General features: G+C 44.6%; 1 protein-coding gene across 3 annotated transcripts in view; it reads right to left on the minus strand.

Annotated features, from left to right (window-relative positions):
- Window positions 1-18,793, minus strand: part of LZTR1 (leucine zipper like post translational regulator 1) — a 116,433-nt gene that overhangs the window by 66,239 nt on the left and 31,401 nt on the right. For all 3 annotated transcript variants that reach the window (XR_016347980.1, XM_089773715.1, XM_075910554.2), the window contains exons 7-10: window positions 15,444-15,501; window positions 13,814-13,953; window positions 8,332-8,533; window positions 2,122-2,274 (exon numbers count right to left, since the gene is read on the minus strand). Coding sequence is in view for 2 of the 3 variants with exons in the window: in XM_089773715.1 (XP_089629841.1) it covers window positions 2,122-2,274; window positions 8,332-8,533; window positions 13,814-13,953; window positions 15,444-15,501 (553 nt within the window). In the remaining variant the exon portion in view is untranslated. The remainder of the gene's footprint in view (window positions 1-2,121; window positions 2,275-8,331; window positions 8,534-13,813; window positions 13,954-15,443; window positions 15,502-18,793) is intronic.

An 18,793-nucleotide genomic window follows, 5' to 3' on the forward strand; every position in this document is an offset into this window, starting at 1 on the left:
TAGTGCTAGCCCTTACTGACTAATTGTGTAGTCGAAAACATTTTTGTCAACTACATGATTCATGAACTACACACTTCTTAACAACCCTAATTCCTGCAACTCCTTCTCCTGAGCCTGTTCCACCACCTTAGCTCCACCCTAAACCCCACACCCGCACCTTCAATGTCTTATCCTGAGCCCCACCCTAGAGCCCGCACCCCCAATTAGAATCCACTCCCCTCCAGCTATTTAGCCCCAACACCACCACAGACCATCCAAGTGCAGAATGGATTTTGTTATGTGGACCAATATAGAAGTGACAGTGACATAAAAAGTAAAGGAAATACTGGCTGAGACTTGAAGCTGCCCATGGGAAAACAAGAGCAGAACTGGGGCCTAGATGGCGCTCCCTCCCCACCATCCTTGGAGACTGGGTCAGGGTCCACCCTGCTCTCCAAATGTTCTTCTGCATCCCCCTAGGGAGTGTGGAGACCTCTACTTTAGCTTAAGCGTACAGCAGAGTGGTCTTGGAAGTTCCGGAGAACCCTCTAGAGGAGATGGCTGCTGGAATCCTTGGACTGCGTGGACTATATTAGCTACCAATTCTCTCCAAGGTGTTGATCAAGGTATTGACTTGATGCAAAGCCCTATATCGATTTGGGAACTGCATACATTCAACATAGCTTCTCTCTCCATTAAGCATATAAACAGCTGAGATTAGTAATGTTGTAAACATTCAAAAGATAGTATAATAACCTGTAACAACAAAAGTTGATAGAAAAAAATATAAAAAGGAACAAAATAACTAAATTAGTCTAAACTAAAAAGCCAAGTTAATAACAACCAAAGACAGTTTTAAAATTATGCTGGTAGGGACAAGTATAAATGAACATAAGTCAGATATCAGAAATGCTAACACACATAATCTGTACGGGAACATTTGAACCTGCTTGGGCACTTAATCATGTATTTAGAAGTAGCCATTCTTCTGCAAAGGAATTTAACAAGCTAATTACAGAGAGAGAGAGAGAGAGAGAGAGAGAGAGAGAGAGAGAGAGAGAGTGTGTGGAATTGACCTTCATATGCAAATCTGACACTGTTTCCCTGGGCTTGAACACTGACATTAAACTGGACATCCCATTATAAAGTCAGCCTTTCATGCCTTAACACCTCATTTGCCCACTCAGTCTCTTTAGCACGGATACTACAACTGACAGTTATCCCCCCCCCTTCTTTTTCTGCTATAAATTCTGGGTTCTTGTTTTTTCCACTCCAGCTCATGTGAAGAAGTAGAGTTTGATCATGAAAGTTCTGATACTGTATATATTTTTGTTAATATCTAAGGTGCCACAGGGCTACTCATTGTTTTAAAAGTTACAGACTAACACGGCTACCCCTCCTTCAGGTGGAGGAACTTAATTTTATTTAAATCTGGTTTACATATTTTATCTGAAGTCAATGCCTTGTATATTTAAACTGAACCAATATAAACCAGAATTATATTCAACTGAAAGCATCCATGCAGGAGTTATCACTGCTTTCACTACACTGATTTGAATATTAGAGAAAAGCCCTTTAAGAGCCTCAATGTATGATTTAGAACAGGGGTGGCCAACCAGTTAGACACGAAGAGCCAAAAGAGCTGTGGATAGTGGTGCAAAGAGCCACACATCCCTCCCCCAGAGCCAGGCAACCCCAGCCCCCCTAACCCAATGCCCTCCCCCTCTCCCAGACCCCCCCCCAGCTGCCCCCATTTTAACCCAATGCCCTCCCCCTACCCCAGAACCAGGCACCCCCAGGTCCCTCCGATTCTAACCCAATGCCTGGGTCTCACCAGAGCTGCCACCGCCACACACTTCTCCCTCCAGGAACTGGGGTGCGTGCACAAAGCGGGCATGCGGCTCCAAACAAGCTGCAACCTTAAAAGCCGCATTTCTGTGAGCAAAGAGCCACATGCGGCTCAAGAGCCACAGGTTGGCCACCCCTGGTTTAGAAGTAAAATGAAAAATGGATCAAATTAGTTTTTAAGGAAAGAAGGAAAAAGTTGAAGAGAGAAAATGGAAAGGCCTAGAATCTGAGTTCTCCCTGTACTGGAATAGAATTTAGTTTGCAGTATTTGTTATCCATGTACATTCTAGTTACCTCAGAATCTGCTGTGGGCTGTTGTTTAACTGTTGTTATGCCGAAATCTAAACCAAATACATCTCGAGATTTTTTTAAACCACGTTCTTCTGAGGAGAAGGAAGGAGCTTCTTCTGGGGCAGCTATTCTCTCAGCAACTTCTGGATGGGCCACCTGGTTACAAGATTTAAAAATAACAATGTGTAAAAGTATAGATGGGATGCATAAGAAGTTGGACAAAGACCAGGAGCCCTTTTAGGCACAAGCGTCAGGCTCATACATTTAAAAAAATAAAAAAAATAAAATCAGCTCATAGAAAGTGATACAGTTCTGTTCTAAGCCTGTTAGCATTTTATCAACAAATAAAAATTATTCTTCATTTGCTCTCTGAGATGACAGAGCTACCACATAATTACAATTTCAAACATTTAAGGCCAGATCCACAAAGATATTTAGGCTCCTTTCTGCTTCCTTGGGCACCAATTGGGCAGCATTGGCACTCAGAAATCCACTCTGCTGCTGCCACCAAATACCAAGATATCAAAGGCTTTTTTACACTAAAGTCAATGTAACTTCCTCACCCATGTGTGAAAAAGCCACTCTCCTGAGTAATATAAGTTGCATGGATTTAAGATGTTGTCTACACCAGGCTATGTCAGTGGGAGAAGCTCTTCAGCCAACACTGCTTTTGCCTTTGGCTGAGGTGGAGTAAGTACATCAACATGAGAGACAGGGATGTAAAAAGGTAGCTGGTTATTCAGTTACTTCTGCTCTGGTTTGTAATTAAGTTACTCAGTAACTTTTCCAATACCAAGGTATCTTTTTTGAGATGGAGTGACCACATCTGCTCACAGTATTCAGGACGTAGGCACACCATGGATTTATCTAGAGGCTGTTGAGATTGTGCCAAATGGGTGTGATCATAATGAACAGGTGAAAGTAACTTGACATGATTTACACGTGGCTGAATAACAGAGGACTCTGGGAGCAAGGCCTCTCTCAGCAGAAGTGAACTGAATTAAACTTCAAAAACACTGAGTAGACCTGTATATATACACATACATACACACACAATCTTTTGTTTTGTTTTTTGTAAGAAAAAGGGTGCTGGCACTCTGGGGAAAACTTGTTGAGCAAAACAAACAAAGTGCTGGGGGCCAAAATTCAGTCATGGCCCCTTTAAGAGCCACAGTACCGTGCTGGGAGCTATAAGAAAAAACTCTGCGGTGTCACGAGCATGCTTTTGTCAGGAGCTGAGCCACCCCAGGAAAATAGGTGCCAGTACATATCAGGGAAATCCCATTCCTTTTCTGTGGGTTGGGAAAATAGGTGACAGTACGCCGTTCCAGGCCATACTGTCACAAAAAAAGCAGAGTGTGTGTGTGTGTGGTATCATGAGCTTCAATGTTTTTAAAGTTACAGTCTAACATGCCTACCCCTTTGAAGTAAACTTGATGAGTCACATTGATGAAGACTATGAACAGTTCTTCCTAAAAAAATTAGGTTTACATGGTTCTTTCGAAGAAGCGATCGGAAGAAGATATGCAAATTCATGCCAAATTTAAATTTCGTCTTTCGAAAGTGAAAGCAAATCTAGATGTACCTGGTCTTATCAAACAAGGGCCCTAGTGAACCTCTGGATGTTTTAATTTCCATTTGGCATAATTCAATGAAGTATATTATATGAAGGAAAAAAACATGTCAGGTTAACACTTTAAAAAAGGACAAGTATTAACAGTTATCACTGCAAACACTTTCATTAATTTTGATATTATCTGCTGAGGAGTAATTTAAATAGGGCACGTGCTCTCAAAATTCTTCATTAAAGCACTTGCAAGAACAAGTTCAGGAAAAATATTAAGAAACTCAACTTAAAAATATGTTTTCTACCTAAACAACATGCTTAGGAGGCTCCTATATTGTTACCAAAAGCCAACATTTAAAAGTAGGTGGCCAAATCCCCATTTTTGCAGCTACAGTGCATTTTCAAAGATTATAAAGCCACAAGTAACCACTGTAGAAAGAGAGCCTGAAATATGAGGCCTGCTATAAGGGGCCTGGTATAAATCAGGCCATGCTGAGATAAAGCAGTTAGCAAGAGTCAAGCTATGACCAAAAGTCAGGTCTCCTGTTACCACACATGTCTGCTTGCAAATTTACAGAACCTGGCAGAAACAGGATTGGTATTGTAAATACACAAGCACGTCTAGGCTCTAGTCACACAAACACATTCCAGACAGCTAGTGCCAGAATACTCCAATAACCAAGGTATGATATAAGTATGCTCCCTGAGGATGGTACTGGGACACAATAGCTCCTCTTAAAGATAAGGTCAGGATGATGGTGAGAGAGAGAGAGAAATGTTTTGATTGCCCTAGACCAGCTGTGGCCCCCCAAAAGTGCGGCTCACGAAGCGGCTCTTGCGCCCCCCCCCCCCCCCCCCCCCCCCCCCCCCCCCCCCCCCAATGGCTCCACTTTCCCCAGCATTCCTGTGCTTACTGGTCGAAACTGTGGGGTTTTAAAAAAATGGAGCCCAAGATGGCAGCCATTCTTTTTTAATTTTTTTTAAATGGGCAGCCTCCTTTTTTTTATTTTTGCTCGACAATTCTGTTCTGGGGGGCTTTTTTTTTTGCTTGACAATTCTGGTGTGGCCCTTCGCATTTTTTCCACCACTGTTTTTGGCTCTCTGTTAAATGGGATGGCCACCCCTGTCCTAGAGTATACAAGGCAAAGGGTGGTAACTAAACCATGTCAGAAGGGCACTATGTAATTTGTTTATATGGAAGGGAAAAAATTATATAAACCATCTGAATAAAGAGGAGTCTCAGAAGAGTATCTTTGTGTGATTTATCAACAATAAACCTGCTAAATGCCTTTGCTACTGAAATGGGTCTGTGATCTTCTTGGGCAGATCAGTGGAGGCCTCCTGCTTCAGCTCCCTTGCTTGTACTGGGACAGCTCTGTACGAGAACACAGGCAACAAACAACTGACAGTCATCATTATGATAAGCTCTCAGACCTGCCGCTTAATACAAGTGACAGGAATTCCTTAAATCCATTCTTGTTAGAACTAGAGAATATCAATAACACAACCCTCCAATCTTGATTTAAAAATGGTCAATGACGGAAAATCTGCCATGAAACCTGGTAAATTGTTCCAATTGTTAATTACTTTCGCTGCTAAAAAAATATTATCCCTATTTCCATTCTGAACTTGTCTCGCTTCAACTTTCAGCCCCTGGATCTTGTTATATCTTCGTGTGCTTGGCTGAGTCTATATCATCAATTTTTGCCCCACATATCGGTACCAACAGACAGTGATCTAGAGATTTTCACAAGAGTACAAATATAAAGCATCAAAGTCAGAAATGGATAACAAATACAGATAAAACACTTTTTAAACTTAATAAACTAGACCTAAGTCAAGGTGAAATAACACACTACGTTTCAATTAACATTGCTGATCAAACTCTCAGACCAGGGTCTGCTCTTAAAGTTCAACAGCAGTTTCTTCATCTTAGGTTAAAATAGAATGATGCATAGGGAAAGATAACTTACACTGCTTTTACCTCTTACTAATAGCTCAGTCGCTTTTGAAATGTATTTTCCTGAGGGTTACCAACAACAGAAAGTTCTTTCCAGCTGTGAGACTGGAGACACGAAGGCTACGTCTACACTGGCATGATTTTCCGAAAATGCTTTTAACGCAGGATGCTTTTCCGCAAAAGCACTTTTTGCGGAAAAGCGTCCGTGGCCAATCTAGATGCGGTTTTCCGCAAAAAAGCCCCGATGGCCAGTTTTCGCAATCGGGGCTTTATTGCAGAAAACAGTACTGTGCTGTTTACACTGGCCCTTTTGCGCAAAAGTCTTTCGGAAAAAGACTTTTGCCCAAACGGGAGCAGCATAGTATTTCCGGAAAATCACTGATGATCTTACATGAGATCGTCAGTGCTTTTCCGGAAATTCAAGTGGCCAGTGTAGACAGCTGGCAAGTTTTTCCGCAAAATCACATGATTTTGCGGAAAAACTTGCCAGTCTAGACACAGACGAAGTCTTTTCAAAATGGTTTCATGTAGTTCTTTGCTAAACTGCAGATACCCCTAGTCTCCCTTTTGCTGTTTCAAGAACCTTATTTACTACCTGTACTTAAATTAAGGTAAGCACACACTCCTTTGTTTGAGACCAGCTTCACCAGTTCTGCCTGACAGGGGCTCCCTGGGTTTGAACATGTGCCAGTAACATCATTCATGGCAAATCATAACTTTACATATAATGTTGCTGCACATTTTATCAAGGGATATGAAAAGTTAACTGGTAAGCATCAGCCATTTCCAAAAAGTCTTTTTTAAAAGCTGTCCAGGAAGGAGGGGAAGAAAGTTAGGCAGCACAGATCATCCCCTCATTATTTTATTTACAGATTAAGCCTAATATTCACTGTACCAGTTTTGGTCTATTAGTTTTTGAACTCACATCTTTTAAAATAGCCCTTGCATTATATTAGTATGCATTTTTATTAGATTAACTTAATCTCGTTTAATTTTCCTGCACCTTTTAATAACATTTGTACTGAAGATCGCTTCACCTAGCTTTCATGATTAATTCTCAAGCAAGCAAAGTTATAAGCCAAATTGTCATTCCAGACCAAAGTCAAGTATTCTCTAGAGTTTCAGCTTTCAACGACTATTGTTGCAGAAGAAAACATCAAAATGTAATTAAAGTTTAACCAATACATAGATGTCTGCCTGAGTTTGCAGAAAGCTGGAAAAATAGCATCACCCATTCATTTCATCAGGCTAACTTAGTTGCAAGGAACAAAAAACAGGACTATGTAGCACTTTAAAGACTAACAAGATGGTTTATTAGGTGATGAGCTTTCGTGGGCCAGACCCATTTCCTCAGATCAAATAGTGGAAGAAAATTGTCGACCGGTTGATCTTTATCGACCTGTTGGTGACCACGGTTATATATGGTTGTGACAATTTTCTTCCACTATTTGATCTGAGGAAATGGGTCTGACCCACGAAAGCTCATCACCTAATAAACCATCTTGTTAGTCTTTAAAGTGCTACATAGTCCTGTTTTTTGTTTCAGCTACACCAGACTAACACAGCTACATTTCTATCACTATTTAGTTGCAAGGATGATACTTCAAGCATCTATATTATTGACTCTTTCATTCCTCATAGAATCATAGGGCTGGAATACTTGGGAATACTGCTGTATTACATTTCAAGTGTCAGGAATCTGTTCAAATAGGAATTATTTCAGGAAGTTCTATGATATGCAGAAGGTCAGACTGGACGACCACTGTAGCAACTTCTGGCCTTGGAACTAATATGTATAATGACACTGTTCTAGACCCAAAGAATAAATGTAATATAGCATGCTGAGAGATCACTTGATCTTTTCTGTATTCTGAGTTGATCAAGAGTTAATGAAGCTTCAGAAACAATTTCTTTAAATTGTGCAATACAAGGCTCTCTTAGACACAGATATATCTAAGACAGGGGGGTCAGCAACCTTTCAGAGGTGGTGTGCTGAGATTTGACTTATTCACCTCGGCTACGTCTAGACTAGCATGATTTTCCGCAAATGCTTTTAACGGAAAAGTTTTTCCGTTAAAAGCATTTGTGGAAAAGAGCATCTAGATTGGCATGGACGCTTTTGCGCAAAAGCACTTTTTGCGGAAAAGCGTCTTTGCCAATCTAGACGCGGTTTTGCGCAAGAAAGCCCCGATCGCCATTTTCGCCATCAGGGCTTTTTTGTGCAAAATAGTTTTTAGCTGTCTACACTGGCCCTCTTGTGCAAATACTTTTGCGCAAGAGGGCTTTTTCCCTGAACGGGAGGAGCATAGTATTTGCGGAAGAACACTGACGATCGTACAGGGGAAGTTTCTCCCTAATCCTTGTCTGTAAGTGGTTGGTTCCACGTAACATGAGGATTTATGATTTTCCATGCCAAATCTTAGCTCCTATAAACTCCTTTTCTTTTCATTCTTTAAAAAATAGTGCCAATGGACGACATTTAAGTTGTGCATGTATCAATAATGGCAATGCTTTCTAAGGAAATGTTTATCTATACTTAAGAGTACAAGAATTTGTTGGGAGAGGAGTAATAGAAGTATAATTAAATAGTAATACTATGAATTTAAATATTATTACTTCAATATCATAGGGAAAAAAAGGTAGATTAAAAGAAGCAAGAGGCGTAATCAAACAATGCATTTTTTACCTCACTATCTGGACTAGGCTGGATAACTTCCCAGGTCTGAGAGTCCACATCATAGCAGTGAAGTTCATTTGGCAATGTGTTATCTGCAGCACCACCAAACACATACAAGTGGCGATCAAAGGCAACCATGGTGTGACCATATCTTCGCTGTGGAGGAGGAGGGGAACCCCGAAGTAAGTGTTCAGTAGGAATTCGTGTCCAACTGAGACACAAGACATGAAACAAAAAGCAAATATTTTACAACTTCTTTCTTCAAAATTAGTTTTCAAAAGTGAAGATCTCAGAATTCCCAGAGGATTCTATCAATTAGACATGGAAAACACCAACTATAATTTTTCCTAACCAAACTCTACCAACCCCTTCCCCATACACACACAGTATTTAAATAAAATCAATGTTTTGGGGAGGAATCATAGTTTCATAACATAATATGATTAATATTATTTGGCGCCATCAATTCAAATTTGTATTACACTTGCAGTCAGAGCCCAACTCTGGCAAAGGTCAGGACAAGATACAAGACTGGCGTACTTTGTTTTATGCTGTATTGTGTTTCATCATTGTGGTAGTTTTCAAAGATTCCGAGATTTTATGTCCCATTATGATCATGTAGTCTGATCTCCTGAATAATACAGCCTGAGAACCTCACCCAGTAATTTCTGCATCCAATTCATAACTTCTATTTAAGCCCCCTACCTGTCTGGCCCGGCACAGCTGGCTTACCAAAGCTTATCTGACCGTGACTCGTTGTGCTATTACAAGGTCAAGGAGGCGATCCTTGACCAGCTGGGCATTTCCCCGGAGACATACAGACAGCGGTTTCAGGCGGCAAAGTATGGAGCGGGGGAGCGACCCCGGGCGGTCGCCCAGCGGATCCGGGAAGCCGGGCTGCGGTGGCTGGAACCATCTAACAAGACCGCAGTTCAGGTGGCCGACCTGGTGGTACTCGAGCAGTACTTGCAGGTGCTCCCCGCGGAGGGCCAACAATGGGTACGCCGACACCTGCCCGGAACCCTGGAAGAAGCCGTGACGCTCGTGGAGCACTTCTTGGCGGCCGAAGCACCGGAAGGACACGGCAAGGTAGGAGCAGGGACTAACCCGGTGGGCCGGGGAGACCCTAGCCCCAGAGGGAAGGAAGGGTGGGACAGTACGGGGCCCAGGGCTAGAAGCCCCCCAACCCGAGGGCCGGAACGTCGATTAGCCCGTGTGGCACGGGACCGAGCACCGCGAGAAAGCGGAACCACGGACCGGGGCCGAAAAGAATATGGAAGAAACGCCGGGGGCCCAGGCAAAACCAACTTGCTACCAGTGCAGCCAGGAGGGCCACTTTCGCCGGGATTGCCCCATGATGGATTGCACGTTCGGACAGCCCAAACCCCGGAGAGGCCCGCGACCGGAGGTAAGCCGGGCCCGCATAACAAGACAGGTACGCCTAAACGGGGAGGCGGTGGAAGCCGTACTGGACTCGGGGTGCGGGCAGACGCTAGTGCGGCGGGACGCTCTAGGGAAAGTGGTACACACCCGACCCCCGGTGTGGATTAAGTGCGTTCATGGGGACACCCGGTCATACCCAACGACCTGGGTGAAGATACACGACGGGCAACAGGGCGGGGAACTGCGAGTCGCAATAACACCCCGGCTACCCTGCCCCATGTTATTGGGTAGAGACTGGCCCAGACTGCAGCGGCTCGTAGGGGAATGGGACCCCAGCGACCAGAGGGGCGCGCAGGAGGCGTGGGCTACCCAGGAGGAGGATGCGGGGCCGATGCCCCCGCAGGGACCAGATAGGGGGGAGCCGTTGGCAGCCCTGGAGATCGATAGGGGCGACTTCCTAGTCCTCCAGCGAGAGGACCCGATGCTGCAGCACGCGTGGGAGAACGCGCTGATTACCCGGGAAGAGGGCGAAGGGGCCGAGCGGCGACCTGAGCAGGGCCCCCACTTCAAAATCCAGGGGGACTGTCTTTATCGAGTCCCGGGGACAGGAGACGGGGAAACCCAATTAGTCGTGCCAAAGGCGTATCAGTGGCGGGTGATGGAGATGGCCCATGATAACCATTGGGCCGGGCACCTGGGGACCGAGAAAACACAGCAACGGGTGCTCCAGCAGGCGGTGGTGGAATAAGGTGGTGGCAGGCTTTAGTGTGTTGACCGGTGGAGATGTGTTCGAGTCCCCCGCACAGGAGTCAAACCTGCTGCTTCTGGGAAGGCCGCGCTGAAGAGCGATTCTGCTGCTGATGTTTGCGTTGAGGGCGCTGTCTAAATCTAGGCTGGTCGGAGCCGCGTTGCTGTTTCTGTGTATAGGAGAAGTAATCATATCTCCTCTGGAAGGGGTAGTACCGCCTGCGTTTGAAAGGTGGCGTGTACATCCCTAGAGATCGAAGGGTAGTACAAGAGTCCTTGCCAGAATGGAGAACCTCATCGGTAGTAGAAGCAAACAGCTTTTGACAATCAAAGGGTAAATCTTCCACTTTGGACTGCAACTCCTTAGGGGCTCCCGCTGACAATAACCAGGAAGCTCTTCTCATGGCGATACCTGTTGCCATCGCTCGAGCGGCTGTGTCGGCAATGTCCGCGGTGATCTGAAGCAATGTTCTACATGCAGTGAACCCTTCCTGGACAACGGCTTTAAGGAGAGACCTCTTATTGTCAGGGAGATGTTGCATAAGTTCCGGGAGCTTGGAGTAATTGTTAAAGTTATGGTTTGACAAAAGAGCAGCATAATTGGCAACCCGCAGTAGCAAGGTTGAGGAGGAGTAAACTTTTCAACCAAAACAGTCCAATTTCTTTGTATCCCTATCCGGTAGGGAATTCTTAAATTGGGACATCTTGCTCTTATGGCAAACCGCATCCACTATCAGGGAATTCGGCTGTGGGTGATTAAAAAGAAAATCCAAGCCTTTGGATGAGACAAAATACTTTTTATCCATTTTCTTATTGGTGGGCGGTATTGATGTTGGCGTCTGCCAGCTGTCCTGTGCTACCTCCAAGATAGCGTCATCTATCGGGAGGGCAATCTTTCGTTGTTGTTTAGGGTGTAAATTCTTAAATAACTTATGCTGCTTAACCTGGGACTCAGTAAGTTGCACCTCCTGGGATTGCGCGACACGTTTAAACAGGTCTTGGAATTCTTTAAGATCGTCCGGAGGTGACGTCTCGCCCAGAGACAGCGGTTCATCCTTAGAAGGCAACGGTGAATAGGTATTAGGAGACATGTCCGGGTCAGCTTCCGAGAGTTGCCCTTCCTCTAGGTCTGACATTTGTGATCGGTGTATCGGAGAACGAGGAGGTATCGTATGTCATAGCGGAGAATGTTTGAGAATCTCTGAATGCACGGAGTGTGGGCTAATTGACCGACAGGAACATGGAGACCTGCGATGAGATCGAGAGTGACTGCGATGAGATGATTTAACATAGTCCGGTCTAGGACGATGTGTATAACGCCGGTCAGACCCTGCAGGCGACGAACGTCTAGAAGATCTAGCACTGCAGTACCTGACATAATAGGTGCTTCGTGGTGAACGAGTTGGTGAGAGTGAGCGTCTTGCAGGAGAAGGAGATCTAGAACATCTCTGGTGTGAACAGCTACGCTCTCTGTAATAATGGTGACGAGATGAGAGACTGTGGTGATAATAATCCCTGTGATCTCTTGTATTGTGCGTAGAAGCACAAGGGTGAGGAGATGGGTCCTGATACGACCCCGGTGAGGTACGCAGGGAGATTCCCTGGGTATTTGATTTTACTGCTGCTGGAGGCTGTGCAGAGCCTGGAGACTGAAGGGCTAAAGGCTCAGAAGGAAGCATCTGGGCAGGAGTATGCTGTTCCCCTGCCGGTGCTGAAGACAGCTCCCTGTGAGGAGCAGTGATTGCAGGCATTTCAGCACTCGGCAGTGATAAGACGGGTGCCGCTGTAGCTGGCTCTTTAAGAAGCCCCGGTGCCGGTTGCGGTTGCGGCGCCGGGGGCTGTCAAGATTGAGAAATGCCGGCCGGCTTCTTTGTTGAAGGAGCATGGGTTACCCTCGAGCGAGAGGTACCCGGCTTGTCACCTGCGCTCACCCACGATTGCAGAGCAGCTGGCAGGGAATGAGCGGGAGAGGCTCTCTTCCTTTTTGGTGAAGGCACAGCCTCAGAAGGAGCCTTCCGCTTTTCAGCCGTGGGGTCTGAAAGCAGAGGATCCTGAGGCAGTGGAAGGCATGAGAGCCTTATTGAACAGGATCTCTTTTAAACGACGTTCCCGCTCCTTGCGGGCTCTGGTCGTTAGGCTGGCACAGTGGGTGCACTTTTGGGGGATATGTAGCTCCCCAAGGCAGCGGATACAAGCCGAGTGCCCGTCCGACACCGGCACTGGCTCAGCGCAACAAGCACACTTTTTAAAACCGGGGGAGCCTGGCATTTTGAACTCTGAAGGGCTGAGCGTTCGCTCCTCCTAAGTGCCGCCGCTTTTGTGTGTGTCCCCGGCTTTCTTTTCGCTTGAACTTCTTTATTACAACGCTTTGTCCTCTCTTTTTCTCTCTCTCTCTCTTTTTTTTTTTTTTTTTTTAAAAGGAGTCAGTGGAAGTAACCACAGCAGCTAACAGAAAAAAACACTAACACTACATAGAAGTAGAACTGCTCATTCTCGGTTTTAGGTTTCTTTTCCTCTCTTTTTTTTTTTTTTTTTAAAACGAGCCCGCAACCCGGGCTAAACGAGGAACGATTTTACTCTGTTTATTTTTAGACTTATTAACTTTCCCCACAGACAACTAACTGAAGGGAAAAGGGGAAACTCTGCTTGAGGAGAAAGGGGGAGCTCCGTCTGCGACCCAAGGTGGATGAGAAGAACTGGCGGACGCCGGACCACGCGTGGCAGATGAAAGGCGCAAAACTGGCTTGCACGCGCGTGGTCCGGCCACACACACACACACACACACACACACACACACACACAGCTCTGTCAAGCTCCGATTTGTGGCGCCGGGACCAGCCCGACACCAGACGTGGAGCACCCACGGGGACTACCCGAAGAAGAACTTGGAAGTTACATTCCCAAATCCTTATTTAGACACTTAAGTTACCTGATTTTCACAGATGCTTAGCACCTACAACTTCCACTGACTTCAATGGGAACTGATGCTGCTCAGCACTTCTGAAAATCAGCCCTCTTCTGATTTGGCACCTATGTATGGATTGAGGAGTCTATCATGACACACCCAGATATGAAAGTTGTGACCATTGGCTATTATTTCAAATTAATCTATATACGTTTCTGTTCTTCTACTGAAAACTGTCTAATATAAAGCTATTATATTACTGCTAACATATTATCCAAATACCAGCCTAATTAGTCCTCAACTAAAAATCAAAGAAATCGGAAACTAGAAAGAACTGCCCTTCTTAGATATGAAATGCAAACTGTTCCTTCTTCAATATCTTTCACAATATACTTTCTTCACCCTGAGCAGAGAATTACTGCATGTATTGTATTTGAATCAAATGTTGGAACTTACATTTTTTCTTTGAATTCAAACTGAAAAAGATTATTGGTGATCTTTGCTCCACTCTGGCCAGAAAAAACAAACATCTTGTCTTGGCAAACAGCCACAGGAAAATTACAGCAGGAAGGAGGGATCTCACCGCTTTGTTCAATCTACAAAGTAGCAAAATCCACAGTAAATTATATCTTTTCAAATTGTAAGTGCACACTGAAGGACAGACAACACTTGCTGATAGCCGTTAGGTGAAGAGCAATCATGTAGTCTGAACACAAATCATGTTTCCATCCAACAATGACACTGAGAGAATATAAATTTGGTTGAAGTGTGTAGATAGAGCCTTATTCATTTAATAGAATAGTACTGATGTAAACAAAGCACCTTACCAAATAACAGTTCAAGTTGATAAAAACATTTCAAGAGAAAATCAAAGAATCACAGAATCTTAGTGAGAGAAAGGATCACAAGGATTGCCTAGTCTAACTTCCTGCCAAGATGCAGGATGTGGAGCCGCCTACCCTCCCATGCACTGCTGTCTCTGAATCAGAGGCGGCAGCATGAGGGAGGAGGGGCAGACGGGAGCCAGTACATGCATGGAGTCAGCTTTGAAGCTGGCTCCCTGCACGTACCAGTTTCTGCCCAGCTGACTCCCTCCATGTAAGAAGCAACAGGGGAGGCAACGGGGGAGGAGGAGGAGGGAATGGGAGCCAATGTTCCCGCCTCCCCCCAAGTAAATGTGTATCTGCTGAAAATTTCACACACACGTTTACACAAAACACTTTTTAACATCCCTGTTGGCCACAGACCTATATAAAATGCCATAAATGCACCACTCCAGGGCGTCCACAGCTGATCTGATGTGCACCACTAGGGAAAAGTCTTCCCGTGAGCATGCATGCAGCACGTGCGTATGCCTATTGGAATGGATATGAGCAATCACTCACAGAAGAACCCCCTTTAATTACTGTGATTTGGGTTCCCCCACCAGAGAAAAGCCTTGAACTAAGCTGACCCCAAAGGGGTGGACGAGAGGAAGAGGCCTAGAAACAACAATCTTAAGCAGCCTGGGTTGCCAGTCTACACATATCCACATGGAAAAGACAACTGTAATTTAGCAAAGGCATAACGAGATCCAATAGCAAGAAACTGAAGCTAGACAAATAAAGAGTAAAAAGACTCCATATTTTTACTAGTAATGGTAATTAACCATTGGAACAATGTATCTATGGAGATCATGGATTCTTCATCACCTGATGTTTCAAAATTAGGACAGGACTGGGGGTCTCATAGCACAGGCCAGAAATTTTCTCCTTTAGGCTGAACCAGAAGTTGTAAGCTGGATGCAGGAATCACTTGGTGAAAAACTCTGGTTTGTGCTATGCAGGTGATAAGACTAGATGATCAAAAAGGTCCCTTCTGGCCTTCAGTATCTATTAAATATACACAAAGTTTCAAACCATGCCTGGTTTTCCAACTGAAAGGAAAAACTTGAAGCTGAATTCAAAACTGCAATACAGAGGAAACAAATAAATATTCTGTTTCCTGATAAATGTGTATGAAATTACACTGAGGAAACAACAGTGCAATCTGAATTAGAAAACGTATACCAAGAGGAAGTGATGAACAGCCGACATTCAAGGCTTACCTCTTCCCAGAATGTTAGATCTCTGTCCTGTAGGCCAATTGTCCACATATCGTTTAACCTAAATTATATGAAAACAATATCAGATATACAATTCTTTTGCTTGATTATTTTTAGTTGTTCTATTATTGTAATGAGCAAAACCATCAGTCAGCAGTACAAATTTCAGAAGCACTCTCAGTTCTCACATGCAGCAGGAATTCATTAGTCTAGAGATTTAGCTATGCCACAAAAGCTACTAACAGGCTCAAGATTTTAGCACCTTCCAAGATCACCACATATAAATGTAGAACACTTGTACAGCACCAGTCTTGTTGCTTTTGTGCTACAATGAACAACTCTTCGTAACAGCTCTACTCAGAGCTTGAGGATTTGGGCTGCTAACCCATGATATTTTAGCTGAAACCCTCCTTTTTATTGTTCTGCTCCCTCCTTCCTTTCAGTACCCTCTAGCAACTCTGGACCCTAACCACAGGGATTAATGATGTGGCTGAACCCTAACTCTAACACAGACGAGGAACCCACTACTCCTGTCACCCTACTAGCAAGCCCAAATATGACTATGCTGCTCTCAATACTAGTGAGTCCCAGTTGCTCAGGAATGTTACCTTCTCTGATGTGTGCCTGCCCAGGAAACTCATGTTCCTCAATGAGATGCTGCTAACATGGTTACATTAAACTGGTAGGGAGCACTCATTCCTGGGTCTTCTACCCAGTCTATCTTCTTCCAGCCATCCTGGAGACTCCTGAATAGGTCTCCTACCTAGGAACTGAGTAACTCCTCAAAATGATCTGTTCTCACTCAGAAAAAAGGTTCCAATTAGAGTTAAGAAAGCCTCCAGAAATCCTCCATTGTCTGAGTCATCTTCCAAGGACTCTGACTCAGTGCTCTACTTCAGGTTTTCAACAGAGGATATAAATGAGCTCATCAGTTAGGTAAAGGCTGGAGATTCAGATGGAGAAAACCTAATGGCTGTAACTCTCTGCTAAGGCTCTCACTAAGGACAAATTAAAACAATCCTCAATTCCTTGGACACAACGGTTGGTTGAATGGCTTCATGGGAGGAAAAAAAAATCTGTGCTCATTCTGGGTGGTTCCAAATCCCTAAGGGATTGTCTCCCATCCCTAAGGGTTTGTCTATATTATAACACAGTTAAACATCTGTGGCTGGCCTGTGTCAGCTGAGTTCATGCTCACAGGGCTGTAAAATTGTGGTGGAGACATTTGGGCTTAGGATGAGCCATTCCTCCTTGGGGAGGGAGGGTCCTGAGTTTGAACAAGCCTAAGTCAACTAACATGGGCAAGCCAGAGGTATTTAACTGCTATGTCTACTCTGTAAGCCCAGAGTGATGGGATTCAAATCAGATGACACTGGGTTGCATAATCCAGGATTTGAACATCTACACTGATTGTTAATGATACGTTAAGGATTTTCAAACCTGAACTCAAACTTAGGGCTCTGGTGTCCACGTTACAGCATGCGGACTTGTCAAACCAACCACATCCCAGACTCCCTAGTGCCCTTCCAAAATGTGGCTGCTCTTGCCTTTTGACCATGGTGCACTGCGAGAAAACTTGACTGACCACCCTGCATACGACAGGAAGTTTCAACAGTCTGTCAGCACTTCCTGTTGAGCAGCTTTTTTGGTCTGTCAAATCCCAACTGCCAGAGCAAGAAGCATGGAGTAAGGATGTTAAATATGGATTAATTTACTAGTTGAGTAGTCGATGGAAATTCCATCAACTACTTGACTAATCGATAGACACTTCCACATTCCTCCTTTGAAATGTACAAGAGCCCCACTGGGGGCTCTTGTGCATTTCAAGGTGGAACTCGGTGTGCAGCCCAGGGCCAGGGGCACTTGTGCATTTCAAAGCAGACATGCCCGCATGGAGCCTGGGGTCCATGCGGCGCTGACGCTTTGAAATGCCATGCGGAGCCCGGGATCAGCTGGGGACTCCCCAGCTGACTCCGGGTTCTGTGGAAATACTGCATGGAGCCCGGGGTCAGCTAGTGTCCAGTTGACCCCGGGCTCTGTGTGGCACTGCCACTTTGAAACACCACTGCGGCATTTCAAAGCTGCTACTCCAGACTTCTACAGTCTGTTGCCAACCAGTTATAGAGTTGGAAAATTAACTGTATGTAAAATGGTGGCCTGAAATCTCTGCAGTTACGTGACTTACATACAGTGAATCCCTCCATGTGCTGGGATCACTCTGCAAAAAGCATGTGGAGCCTCACACCACGCTAGAGTGTATGAATGCTCCCAAAAGCCACCCACTAATCACCCAGGGAAAGGTACTAGCCAAAGCCACCCAACTCCACAGACTTATGTCTCAAAGCTGTACCATCTCACCCCAGTCATTAGCATGGCTAGTGTAAGCTTATTACCCAGTCCACTCCTAAAATTGTATAATGCTTAAAAATAAACTGATTATGTCAAAATTATTTAAAAAATTAATTCTACCAAAGCTAGATATTATTGACAACGGAGCTATTTTCATCTAGGAATGAAACAATGCCATTATGAGGCTTTCTTCTGTTCCCAATACTTTACAAACTCTTCATTGGAGAATGAAAGGCTCAGGGAAGGAGAACATTCAATTAGACTCTAGAGTAAAGGGAAATGATCCCATAGTTGAAACCCTCCTTCCAGAGGATGTTATGGTATCCCCTCGCACTGAGGATACATCTCTGGGGTAGGGAACTCCAGTCGTTAGGAAAAGGCAGGTGTTAGTAATAGGGGATTCGATCATTAGAAACATAGATAGCTGGGTTTGTGAAGACTGGGAGAACTGTATGGTGATGTGCCTGCCTGGTGCAAAGTTTGTGGATCTCTCAAGACATCTAGATAGTCTTATGTGTAGTGCTGGGGGCCCTACATGTACCGATTACATAGGGAATGGTTTAGGATATTGAAATCCAGGACCTCTACAGGAGCGTTCTCTCAAATGCTTTCAGTTCCATTCACAGGGGCAGGTAGAGCTTCAGAGTCTCAATGCGTGGATGAGATGACAGTGTAGAGAGAAGGGGTTTAGATTAAATAGGAAATGGGGAAACTTTTAGGACTGGGGGAGCCTATACAGGAAGGATGGGCTCCACCAAAACCAAAACGGAACCAGACTACGGGTACTTAGTTTAAAAACTGCTCTACAGCCTTTTTAATATTAAGGGCTGGGGAAAGCCGACAGGTGCAGAGGAGCACATGGATCGGACAGAGACAGCTATTGAGGAGGTTCTATTGATAGAGATGCTCTATGTTCTAGTCAGGAGGAGAGGATGGAAGTACAGCTTGGATCAGATGAAACACAATCAAAAGGAAAAGAGTCTAACATCAAGAAATGGCAAACC

This window comes from Pelodiscus sinensis, chromosome 27 (genome assembly GCF_052426305.1).
Source record: "Pelodiscus sinensis isolate ZL-2025 chromosome 27, ASM5242630v1, whole genome shotgun sequence".
In the NCBI taxonomy this organism is placed as follows: Eukaryota; Metazoa; Chordata; order Testudines; family Trionychidae; genus Pelodiscus; species Pelodiscus sinensis.